The following is a 13119-nucleotide window of genomic DNA, read 5'->3' on the forward strand; positions in this document are numbered from 1 at the left end:
AATCTTTTATATTACAAGGAATGTAACAATTTACACCAACAAGAACCTTTTTTATTTTTGTTTTCTTCAAATAAACATTTATAGCGATAAATAAATCACTTGTTCTTTTGGCATCATCAAGAACTTGGTAGCCTGGCTCATAATAGGATTGCATTAAATAACCTTTTTTTGCACAGTTGTTGATATTAATGTACACCGATCAGCCATAACATTAAAACCACCTCCTTGTTTCTACACTCACTGTCCATTTTATCAGCTCCAGTTCTACAATTACTGACTGTAGTCCATCTGTTTCTCTGCATGCTTCGTTAGCTCCCTTTCATGCTCTTCCTCAATGGTCAGGACCCCCACAGGACCACTACAGAGCAGGTATTATTTAAGTAGAGGATCATTCTCAGCACTGACATGGTGGGGGTGTGTTAGTGTGTGTTGTGCTGGTATGAGTGGATAAGACACAGCAATGCTGCTGGAGTTTTTAAACACTGTGTCCACTCACTGTCCACTCTATTAGACACTCCTACCTGGTTGGTCCACCTTGTAGATGTAGTCAGAGATGATCACTCATCTATTGCTGCTGTTTGATTTGGTCATCTTCTAGACCTTCATCAGTGGTCACAGAACGCTGCCTAGGGGGTGCAGTTGGCTGGATATATTTTTGAATGGTGGACTATTCTCAGTCCAGCAGGGACACAAAGGTATTTAAAAACTGATCCACTCATACCAGCACAACACACACTAACACACCACCACAATGTCAGTGCACTGCAGTGCTGAGAAAGATCCACCACCCAAATTATACCTGCTCTGTAGTGGTCCTGTGGGGTTCCTGACCATTAAAGAATAGGGTGAAAGCAGGCTAACAACGTATGTAGAGAAACAGATGGACTACAGTCAGTAATTGTAGAACTACAAAGTGCTTCTATATGGTAGATGGAGCTGATAAAATAAACAGTGAGTGCAGAACCCAGCTTAAATTTTAGTTAGCACATGATGATAACAATAATACTTTAAAAAGTCACAGCTCCGAATTACTAACCATTGAACAACCAACAATTAAACCAGGACTATTATCCTCCTCTGCGGCCAGAATCCACTACAACTTTGTCGATGACTCAGCAAACAGCTGTCCAGTGCTAAACTCAAGGTAAAAAACATTTTCTTCATCCTTATCTTGTCCCTTCCTCTTCCTCCTCTTCACTCTTTCTGCTACTTTCCCAAGCTCCTCTATTACAGGCCTGTGAAAAGAGGTCACGTATCATCTTACCGAAAGTCCCTCTCGGACCACATGACCCCCCCCCAACAGCCTACTCAGCCCCATGTCATTCCATCACTCCATCCCTCCCTCCCAACCTCCCGCCCTCCTTTCCTCTCTCCCTATTCTATTCTTTCATAACAGTGCCCAGTAGCTTGGCCCCTCCTCGTCAGCACACAGCCCGACACTAATTGGTTAATCTGTCCGACCATCGCGGGCCGACAATAAGACACCTGGAGTTCTGTCAAAACACGTTTCTCTGTGAAACAGCCTGGAGTGCTAATACTGTACCAGCTTCTCAACATTGCAAGCTGTGTGTGTGTGTGTGTGTGTGTGTGTGTGTGTGTGTGTGTGTGTGTGTGTGTGTGTGTGCATGAAAGGAACAAATCACAGACATTTAGCGGTATAGTGGAATGCCGTGTTGCTTTGATGTGTTAATCCGTGTTGCCATTAGTAAAGTTTATGAGTGTGTAAATGAATCCAAGACTTGCTACGTAACCACTTAATTAATTTATCATTTCATATTCCTGGGTGTGTAAAACTAACTGACTTGTTGATGCTTATTTTGTGGCTGTATTGAACCACATACACTGAACGTGATTAATTGACCATTTGGCCTCCATAAGATGCTGGATTATGTGTGTATTTCATACAGCATTTTAAATATACAATCTCTGAATATTTGCAACAATGGCTGATAGAAAAGCACGGGTTTGAACGCTGACTATGTCACTGTCACCTGTGACTGACAGGAGAAAGTGTAACCGGCCTCTTTTATTACAGCTTCCTTAGAAATCAAAACAATGATGAGTTATTGAAATATATGAGTTATGAAAATATGTGATATTTGGCTTCACATGTCTCAGAGGAAGCATGTGCTAGCCCTGGCCCTGTAAAGTTGGTAGCCCGTCATGTGATGAGAGACTAAACTGGACGGCGGAATATGTCAGCAACTAAAAAATATTTAATTCTCAAAATTGACAGCATGGCCATCATTACTATAAAGGGTAAGAAATTAAGGGTTAAGGTCCTTGCTCAGGGGGCCAATAGTAACAACCTGGCAGTGGTGGGGCTTAAACCATCGAACTTTGGATTACTTGTCCAGTACCTTAACCGCTACAACTGAATTTTTTTTATTATTATTTTATTATTATTTTAGTATTTCTGGTATTATCCCAGTATTTCTGGTAGTACATCAGTATAAAGAACATCCACGTACACATCAGGTTGGGTTAACTCGAAATACTCAATCACTAAACTCTGCTAAGTTTTATTTCTTACTGTTTGTGTTTAAGGAGGGACAGGAGTGACTATGTACTGCTTACTGAGGAAAATCCTCAAGGAAGTTACTTCCCATTTCAAGAATTCCAAGACATGGCGCCCAGGTGACGCAGCGGGATATTCCACTAGCACACCAGCGCCGAGATTCTGACACTGGTCGGCTGGATGCAATCTAGCGGGCATAATTGGCATTGCCTGCAGCAGACATGTTTCTGCTAGGGCGGGATGACCGGACTATGTGGGTGAGGTCTTAAAACATGGTGTAAGGACCCTGACTGGCAGATAGAGAGGCGCCTGTGCAGAGTGCATGGGTAATAAAGTGTTCCGCTAAGGTCTGCACGTGGGTTTGGAGGAGGCGTGAGCAGTAATATACCCACCTCGACTGCAATCATCAGGGATCCCCCAGCAGCGGAAGACAAATTGACTACGCTAAATTTGGGAGAAAATGGGAGAATGCATAAATAAAATAGACATTTTCAGAACTCTCTCGCTATCTGCTCATAATTTTCTTTTTGTGAATACACTGACTAAAACGACCCATGTCGTGTCTGAGTGTTTTCTACATGGCCAGGTGGCAGCCAAGGGAAAACCATGTCCAGCCAAGCTTGAAAAGCTGCCCCAAACTCACTCTGCACACGTGCTATACGCACTTACTTGTCATTCAGCTGAAGTTTTTCTCTTACATAATTACACACACATGCAAAACAGGCACAGACAAGAACACCGACACTGAAAAAATGTGGACATATGAAGCTAAACATACAAACAGGCTTTTTCTCTCTCTCACACACACACACACCTACACACACCCACAAAGCCAACACACTCTCAGACTCTCCTCCCCAACCTTGTCCAACAAGTTCTGGCAGCAACATTTTACACAAACCTCAGAAGGGGGATGGGTTGAGGAAGAAAATAAAAAGCTCTAATTATTTAACTAGAAGAAGAAAATAGCACTACAAATCTGAGGCCACTGAGCACGCGGTCCATTATTAGCTACGAACAGCACGGCAATCGATAAGCATTTGATCAGACGGACTATCAAAAGAGCTAGTCCTTCTGAATCGCTACAACAATGCCACAGCTCTCTTTACACAAATAAATAAAAGAAGATGAGCTCAACTTCATCCCACTTTGGTCGCTTTTTGTAGACTAAAGCTTCTTAATATACACCCCTATTTTGAGCACACAAACTATTTAAGTCTGCCAAGAAAGGTCAAGGTGTAAACGAGACACAGCAGCTCCAAATCATGCCAGTCTGTGCCTGACAAAGACTGCCAAATCAGTCACTCTCACATGCAGACGCACTTAATAGATCACTGAGACAGACAGACAGACAGACAGACAGACAGTGGCCTCGTCTCCTGCAAACATTCTTAACCTCAACACGCGAAACGCGCCGCTGCACATGTATGCACGTAACCCGAGCCACTCCACCTCCTAACTGGCATACGTTCAAGCCCAGATGCCAGAACTGAAAAGCACCCTCTTCATGCCAGCTGCTTCAGGAGAAAGCAGAAAGAAGAAATAATCGGCACCATTCCGGAAGATGAGAGCAAAATAATTGACATCATACAAATGCGGTATGCTGGCAGAATACTCGCTAAGATAACGTTCGGAAGATGACGAGGCCCAAGGAGGATGCCTGCAGAGAACGTACGGTTCAGATCAACTCAAGAGTCCTGCAACAGATCGCACAGCACATCATGCAGCTTAAAAACACACTAAAGTCACTAAAATCAACATCATTTAGATGGATGGTTTCGACCTGTGCTACCTGTCTACAAGAGTGATGTACGTTATTTATTATTTATTTATTTATTAGCATTTTATGTCATGTTTTACACACTTTGTTCACACTCATGACAGGACAGGTAGTTACTGGTTACACAGGATTCATCAGTTCATCAAATATATAATATCACATACAGTCATGGATAATTTTGGATCTCCAGTTCATATCACTTGAATGTCTGTTAACTGTGGGAGGTAACCGGAGCTCCCGGAGGAAACCCACGCAGACACAGGGAGAACATGCCGACTCCACACAAAGAGGCGGATTCTTCGCTCCACCTGGGAATCGAACCCAGGACCTTTTTACTGTGAGGCAACAGTGCTATCAACCAAGCCACTGTGCCGCCCGTGATGTACGTTAATAATACCATCAAACTGAATCAGTGTTGGTAGCACCCACCAAGTTTCTTAAAATAAGTAATGTTTTTCCTCTTGTCTTCAGTCTTAAGACAAGAAACAAGTAGCTAGATAATCGTAGCTAAACAAGCCGTTAGTACAACATATTGGAGATCAGGTTTCCTAAAATTAAAACTGTTTTTTTAGGTCAGACAAAAATAAAATGAAATTCACTATCACTACTTTGCAACAGCACGGCAACAGGGTTGATTAGATTAGATTTAACTTTATTGCCATTGTGCAGAGTACAAGTACAGAACCAATGAAATGCAGTAGCATCTAACCAGAAGCGCAAGACAGATATTATTTACAAATGTTACAATTAAAGTGCAGGAGTGACCAGATAAGTGAAATTAAGAAAACATAAGTACAGAAGTAGTGAACAAATATTGCTGATTGTGCAGTATATATATATAAACATATATATACACTGATCAGCCATAACATTAAAACCACCTCCTTGTCCATTTTATCAGCTCCACTTACCATATAGGAGCACTTTGTAGTTCTACAATTACTGACTGTAGTCCATCTGTTTCTCTACATACATTTTTAGCCTGCTTACACCCTGTTCTTAAATGTTCTACAAGGTGGACCAACCAGGTAGGAGTGTCTAATAGAGTGGACAGTGAGTGGACACGGTATTTAAAAACTCCAGCAGCGCTGCTGTGTCTTATCCACTCATACCAGCACAACACACACTAACACACCACCACCATGTCAGTGTCACTGCAGTGCTGAGAATGATCCACCACCTAAGTAATACCTGCTCTGTAGTGGTCCTGACCAGTGAAGAACAGAGTAAAAAGAGGTTAAAAAAGCATGTAGAGAAACAGATGGACTACAGTCAGTAATTGTACAACTACAAAGTGCTTCTATATGGTAAGTGGAGCTGATAAAATGGACAGTGAATGTAGAAACAAGAACGTGGTTTTAATGTTATGGCTGATCGGTGTATATTTACTAAGTACATGATGAAAAGTGACTAAGAATGACTAAAATACACAGAAATATTTTGGTAATGAATTAGTATAGATAAAATAGAGTATATAAGTATACCAGATAAGCACAATATGTAGATTATTGTTTGTGCTTGTGTAAATAGTGCAATAGTGAAGTGTGCAAATATTGATGCTCAGATTTGCAAATACGGATGGTATATACAGATGAACAAGACTCCACCTCACAGACTGTAAGTGTGTGGGGTTGATTGTGGTAAATGCTAGTCACATCACATTTTAGTTCACCAGATACTGCCTTCTCGATGTGCATTCTATAACGCTTATTATTATTATTATTATTTACTTAGTCCTCCAAACAAACTTGCTACAGTATACAACTGAATGCACACTGACAAAGGCTTGAATCTGTCCGGCCTGTGAACGTGAATCACATTCTTCCAGGACCAAGTCTAAACACTAACATCTGCCATTGTTGTTTCTCTCCATGTCCAGTCTGTTTTATACGTCTGAGGCAACACTTGGCTCTATGTCTATTAATTACTCCAGGCATAGACGCATAAACTGGCATTTCTGGTCTAAGAGGCTGTAAACTCCCCTGTACCCTTGCTGCATGACTAAATGAGTTAGTGTCAATGGAGGAATCATGTTATGTGGTGAAGGAATCACGCTGAGCACTAATGCCTTCCTCACCGGCTCTCTGCCAGGTCACTGAGCTAGCATATGATCACTATTTAGCTTTAGTGCAGATTGTTACATTTGATCCACGTTGGCTGATCTTTAAAACATTTTTTATGAGATCTATTCACAGCCCTAAATTATCAACCACGGTTATTGTCAGGTTCTCACCAAAGACAACAACATTCCAATCTGTGTACTGTTGTGCAGGAACAAGTGGTTATATGATTTTAGCATACTATTTAGAATGAAAGTGTGATTTAGAATATCATCTTTAGTTTGTTTAAGCTGTGACAGCTAGTCCTTAGTAATCCACAACAGTAGGAAAACAAGTCTGTGTGTCTGCACTTCATGTACTGTTCTTTCCATCAGTATGTTTTCCCAATAATGCTTACTTCATTTATAAGCAGATGGGGCCATTTATAATGAATAAAGTTCACATTTTTACAAATAGGCAGTGTCTTTTAAAGATAAATGTTAGATGATGAAATGTTTATTTAACAAATACGAGTTAGTTTAGTGTTCTTAGCTGCATTTTAAATGTCTAAATGTGCTTATCTATGCATTAAACATTGAATCAAAACCCTGCTAGTGCCTTGCTGGTTGGAATCAAACGCTCAGCAATCACAGTGTTTAAAATGTCATGTTAAAAAATCTTGGCCTAGTCTCATAACAGCTTAAGAAGATGGTCTGAGAAATTATTATTAAAGATTCAGGGGTGTAAAAGATGTTTGAGTGAGTAGTGGAGGTAAGTGGTGAAGGTTGGGCTTGCTGCAGGACCAAGACTGACCAGTCACAGGTTAGATACAGGCTGAGGCCGAACACCATAGCCTCTGGCCCTGTTCGCATGGAACAGTGATAAGAACTTCAAGTGACCGTGAGTTTTAAACAACATGCTCGGTTTAGGACAGGAAAGGCCTTGAAAAAGCTGCAGGCAAAATGTCAATCGTGTGCATGCCATCAAAAGAGAGAGCAGACTTACACAGTCCAGCTATTTGAGAGAGAGAGAGAGAGAGAGAGAGAGAGAGAGAGAGAGAGAGAGAGAGAGAGAGAGAGAGAGAGAGAGAGAGAGCGAGAGAGAGAGAGAGAGAGAGAGCGAGAGAAAGAGAGAGAGAGTGTGTGTGCATGTGTTAAAGAGAGAGAATGCATTGGAGTTGAATCTGAAGTCCGTGACACTGGGGTGCTCATTATCAGCAAGGGGGCCGGGATTTCCCAGCAAGCCTTTGGCCCTCTCAGCTATTGTCCATCTAGTCCAGGTGCACTACTATTCAAACAAAAAAGGAGAGCAAATTACCAAGCAAAACTCGCGTCCGCACACCATCCTCCATCCTGCTACACCGTCCAGTCTGCCCTGGCTAACACACAGGGAGGTGGGGACGATGCGATGCACAGGGTTTTCATGCAAAAAATTTAACTATTCATATAAGAGGTGTAAAAGAAACCCAGGACTCCATCGTCCATGTTAACCCGAGCGAGGTTTTTCCGGGTAGACAAAAAAAAAATCATAGTATTCAGCGGTGCAGAAGGCAGGGTTTCAGGTGGGAGGTCCGCTCTGTATAAACTGCTCACATTCCATTACTTCCTCAGTACTAATTACCATACACTTGTAGCTGGCACAAAACAGAAGTCTCCCTCTGTCCCAAACACCCCCTCACCACCACCACCACCCCCCTTTTCTTTCTGTGTTCCCGCGTTTTACACACACACACACTAAATGTAGGAAAGCCTGGTGGGGAAATAGTTAACACTCCAGCCGTCCCCTGCTGCCAGTGAAAGCCCAGAACACAATAGAGACATTGTCCGGCTTTAACAAGGCCAAGAGCAAGAGACTTGTGTGTACGGTGTGTATGCGGTGTGTGCAAGACTGGGACTGTGTGTTGATTTGTTTCTGCATCACTTATCCAGCCGTTCAGTGGAAATGTTTAAACACCAGCAAACTGCTCTTTTTAAAGTATGGGTATTCCTAAACAATTTATCATCATCAAATCAACATCACCACTAGAGATGTCGATGATTAACCGGCTAATGATTACTTCTCTTACTTTAAATGAAGAAAAACAAGAAAAAGTAAGAAAAACCTTCATTGTCATTATACTTACATGTAATAAAATTTAGTGACACTCTCCAAACGAGATGAAAGAAAAGTATTTTACATTACATTTGGATATTTACAATGGATGAACCAGTACATATGAAGTTGGAATTGCAAAATAATTAAAATAATATATATTTACATATTTAAATGAAGGGACAGTGGTGGCCTAGTGAGTAGAGCTTTGGGCTATCAACGGAAAGGTTGAGAGTTCAAATCCCAGCTCTGCCATGCAGCCAGTGTTGGGCCCTTGAGCAAGGCCCTTAACCCTCTCTGCTCCAGGGGCATGGTACGATGGCTGACCCTGCGCTCTGACCCCAGCTTCCAAACAAGCTGGGATATGCCAAAAAAGAATTTCATTGTACTCTACACCTGTATATGTTTATATGACAAATAAAGGCATTCTATTCTATTATTTGATTTTTTCACATGGTTGTGTTATTTATGGTAGGATCGGTGTTATGTTAAAGCCATTTTTTCCTCGTTTCTATTTGACCAACTATATTTTTGTTTTTATTTTTCTTCCTGACGGGAACTTTAGGATTGCGCTTGTGTTTTCTTGGTTGAGGGTTTCAGGTTTGAAGTTTCAGGTATGCATAGCTGTTGTCTCTCTTTGGTGTATTTGGGGCGTTTGCTCAGAATATGCTTTATTGTGACTTTGGTTACATTCATGACATTCAATACAGGTAGTTACTGGTTACAAAGGTTCATTAGTTCACAAGTTTAATATCAAACACAGTCATGGACAATTCTGTACTGTATTCTCCAATTCACCTCACTTGCATGTCTTTGGACTGTGAGAGGAAACCGGAGCACCCGGAAAAAACCCACACAGACACGGGGAGAACGTGCAAACTCCACACAGAAAGGTCCACTTGGGGATCAAACCCAGGACCTTCTTGCTGAGAGGTGACAGTGCTACCCACTGAGCCACCATGCCGCCCCCAAATAAAGTAAGTAAAATGGGTTATAGATATGTGTGTGTAAAGTGACTGCGCAGATTACAATATTTACATGGGTAGAACAGTACTCTGCACTTAAGGAGACTTAAAGAGAAGGAAAGTACAAATTTAAACCTCAGTAAGGGTTCATTTCAAAGTTCTACACTTGCTGTCAGTTAGACTGGATTGTAGTACATATTCCAGTTTGCTGCTAAGTTGATACTTTTTGACAGCCAGTTCGTAACGTTCTCTTTATGCTGTAAATCGAATTTAACATAAAGCTCCACCAATCCACACTAATTACACTCTATGGCACCTGCCTGCATATTTCAATCAGACAGCAAAGCTGATTTTAGCCATGAACCCAGCTCCTGAAGTATGAATAAAACCCAGCATGCCTCCAAGCAGCAGCGTAGCAGCAGCGTAGCAGCAGCGGCGGACAGCTGTGCATACACGCACACCGAGAACGCGGGAAAGTGAGCCTGGAACGAATGGCCGATCTGTCACAGCTGTGGGGAAATATTCCAGTTCTCCCTGCTTCCTAAACTTTCCCCTTACACCAGAATGAACTGACAACATTGTGAATGAGTGTGTACGAGTGTGTGGAGAGGTCAGAATCAGGACATAAATCGTACAGTCCCATTGCAACCCAGATGGAAATAAAGAGGCAGTGTTGATGGGACTCCTAAGTATATGAGTAAACAAGAAGAAAACGTGTATGGGCCAGCGGTATGACGTCTAACGCAACATTATCAGGATACACTTCATGCATTGTGATAATGTCTTTCAGTGTTAAAATGAAAAGAGGCCAATAGAATATCAGCTGAGAAAGAGAGAGAGAGAGAGAGAGAGAGAGAGAGAGAGAGAGAATGCTCAAGTGTGAACTTCATTCTGCCACCATCATGTTCTGCCCTTGCCATCAATTGGTCAAGCCCTCGGCTCTTTCTCAGCTATTATTTTCTTCACTTCGCTTATTTCCCCACATCAACCCTCATTTTCTTTCTCTCACTCTCTCTGTCAGTTGTGTGCATCTGTGTACCTCTCTGACTTTGTTTCTCTCCAGCTGATTGGTGGATCACTTGAACTTCGGCTCTTGGGCCTTATCTTCCGCCTGCTTCGCCTATCGTCATCCTGTTATCGGCCCCCGGCAGACAGCCCAACCTGGCAGCCATGGGTCAAGGTGGCCAGGTGATATTTCGATTAGACAGCAAGAAACTACTCTGTACTGTCGACATATTACGGAAACAAGGCGATAAGAGGAGCGCACATGGAAGCAGGCAGGCTGTGTCTACATAAAGACAAAAATATACACTGGATTGGCATTTCCTGTCTGAACATGTTTGTCCGTCTCAGGCAAGAAAGCAAAATGTTCACCACCGTCATGATGCAACAAGAAAAAAAACAGGGGTGAAAGGAAAATAAAGAAAATAAGAGAAAGCTGAGCCCATTAAAGTAATCCTATTTGCTCATGTACAGTAGCAACCGGTGTGTGATTTCAAAATAAAGATAAAAAGAAATCACAGAAAACATGTATTCCAGCTAACCAACCTTACCAGACAGATTTAGAAGATTTAAGCAAAGTATTTCACTAGAATTCAGTTTAACTACCTCCTACATGTAATGGAGAGGAATGGGTTTGTATTTCCTCTCTTCCACCCCTAAAAAAGAAGACAGCAGCTTTCTAAAGCATCTATGCATCAGAAATAACCCACTGCCTTTACAAAGCTTGGAACTCATTCGCTGCTTATTACTATTGCCAATTTTTTGCGCTACAAGTGCCTGCTTCGAATAAACACAGTGCATCCAGAAGCCATTCTCAACTCTGTTTCGCCAAGATAACGTAAAGTCTGGAAGATGCACCATGCATATATTTTTGTAAAATCATTATGTCCCAATCCTGCTCTCAGCCAATCAGTAATGAGAATGTATATCCTAATGGTCTACGCATCGGTCCTATGCCAAGACACGAGGACACATTTTACTGGCTGCTTCTTTTCTTACCTGCCCTTGACCCTACAGTCATGACACGAGCAAGCAAAACAGATGCCTACGAATTCAAATAAGCCTCTTAGTTCAGCTCTGAAGTGGAAAAAGCAGTTTGGCTACAGACGAAGGTATTTCCATTTTGTGACTTTTCGCTAAAATGTTAAGTTTGGGGTTTACTAACAATCTAAGAAACCACACATCACTGCTGTTTAAGACTAAAATAAACCAGTGCATCTGTTTTTTCTACAAATTTAGCCTGTGACTAATTATAACACTTGTATAAGAAGGGGTTAGAAGGTTATGTTGAATGCCAAGAGAAAAAGTGGCCACTTTTGTATAGAAATCATTATTATTAATCATTTGTTATATACACGTCTGTGTATTTAATACCAGCTTTTCCACCACCGACAGGTGCTGTACACTCAAAATTCTCAAATAGTGTTTTACCAGGCTAATAAAAATGTACCTTAATATCAATTTAAAATGGAACCTTTTATCAAAGGCATTTTGTGCAACAAGAGATATGTGTGGCAGTTTAGCTTACATTTAGATAGAGAAACATTTCAACATCTTAGAAACCTACTAATTATGGTCTTAGAAGAAAAAATGGAAAAGTTTCTACGCTACTACAAAACATAAATACACGTTACCAAGGCTATTGTTAAGAACATGAGGTGTGAACCAATATATCAAGCCAAGCAAGTTTTTATAGCTTCCTTATGGACAGACCAGCAATAAGGGGAAAGTTAAGGAGTGAAGTACTGTAGTAAAGAACAAAAAGTTATCCTAATGTCACTGTCTTAATCTAAACCATAGCTAGTTGGCCAGCTTGTTATTAAGGTAGGTATTTATAAGACAACAGTGGGAGAATTTAGTCAGCGTAGCTCAAAGAGCAGCCTGAGTCATTCAAATCAAGATTAAATCGAGTCCAAAAAACATGGTGCCTAATGAAGATAATTGCCCATTTTTATAGCTTATTTGATTACCAGTAATCTAAATCTGAGTCAACAGTCAGCTGCCAGCTCATCAGAAAAGCATCTGCAGTCATATTGCTTACAAAAACACTACAGAGATGTTTAAGTAAGGACCTATTAATACATGCATTCATATTTAGAATATGTAGAAATGTATTATAAAATATGATCAAATTTGCTCTACATCTTTAAATGCTTAACAGATAACAAATAACAGCTAAAGAGAATTCTAAACACACTGGTATATGCACATATTAAAAAACACCATGTAATACAGTGGGTATAAAAATAATGTTGCTTTCTACTAATTATTTGCACTGGGAAATATTCTAGTCTGCCAACACCAACACTACCACCTAACAGTTAAGCAAACAGCCCTGCGCTCTCATACTTGTTGCATCAAAAGCCGCAGTTTGCACTCAATCGCCAAGTTTGCTCAGGGACAGAAGTGCGACATCCCAAAGAGATGGACAATACAGAATACAGGAAGAGGCGGAACGGTCATAAAACAAAGAGCAGTGTAAAATGTAGTGAACAATGGGCTTTACTTACAACAATGTGTGCCGGAGAGGGGGACCTGGCATCTTTAAGTGCTTGTCTACTTTGAAGACTTCCTGCTTGAACATCTAGCAGTGGCCATTTCATCTGTAGATACTGAATGGTGGAAAGAAACAAAATGGAGAAGAAAAACAAAAAGAAAAAACATGTTAACAATGCAGAACGCAAACGAAGGAAGGAGGAACGTAAGGGTAATATTATCTTAAAA

General features: G+C 41.1%; 1 protein-coding gene across 9 annotated transcripts in view; it reads right to left on the reverse strand.

Moving 5' to 3' along the window:
* Positions 1–13119, reverse strand: part of tcf7l2 (transcription factor 7 like 2) — a 92190-nt gene that overhangs the window by 47917 nt on the left and 31154 nt on the right. For all 9 annotated transcript variants that reach the window (XR_010013839.1, XM_063003025.1, XM_063003019.1 and 6 more), the window contains exon 4: positions 12906–13007. Coding sequence is in view for 8 of the 9 variants with exons in the window: in XM_063003025.1 (XP_062859095.1) it covers positions 12906–13007 (102 nt within the window). In the remaining variant the exon portion in view is untranslated. The remainder of the gene's footprint in view (positions 1–12905; positions 13008–13119) is intronic.

Source organism: Trichomycterus rosablanca, chromosome 10, assembly GCF_030014385.1.
Source record: "Trichomycterus rosablanca isolate fTriRos1 chromosome 10, fTriRos1.hap1, whole genome shotgun sequence".
Taxonomy (NCBI): domain Eukaryota; kingdom Metazoa; phylum Chordata; class Actinopteri; order Siluriformes; family Trichomycteridae; genus Trichomycterus; species Trichomycterus rosablanca.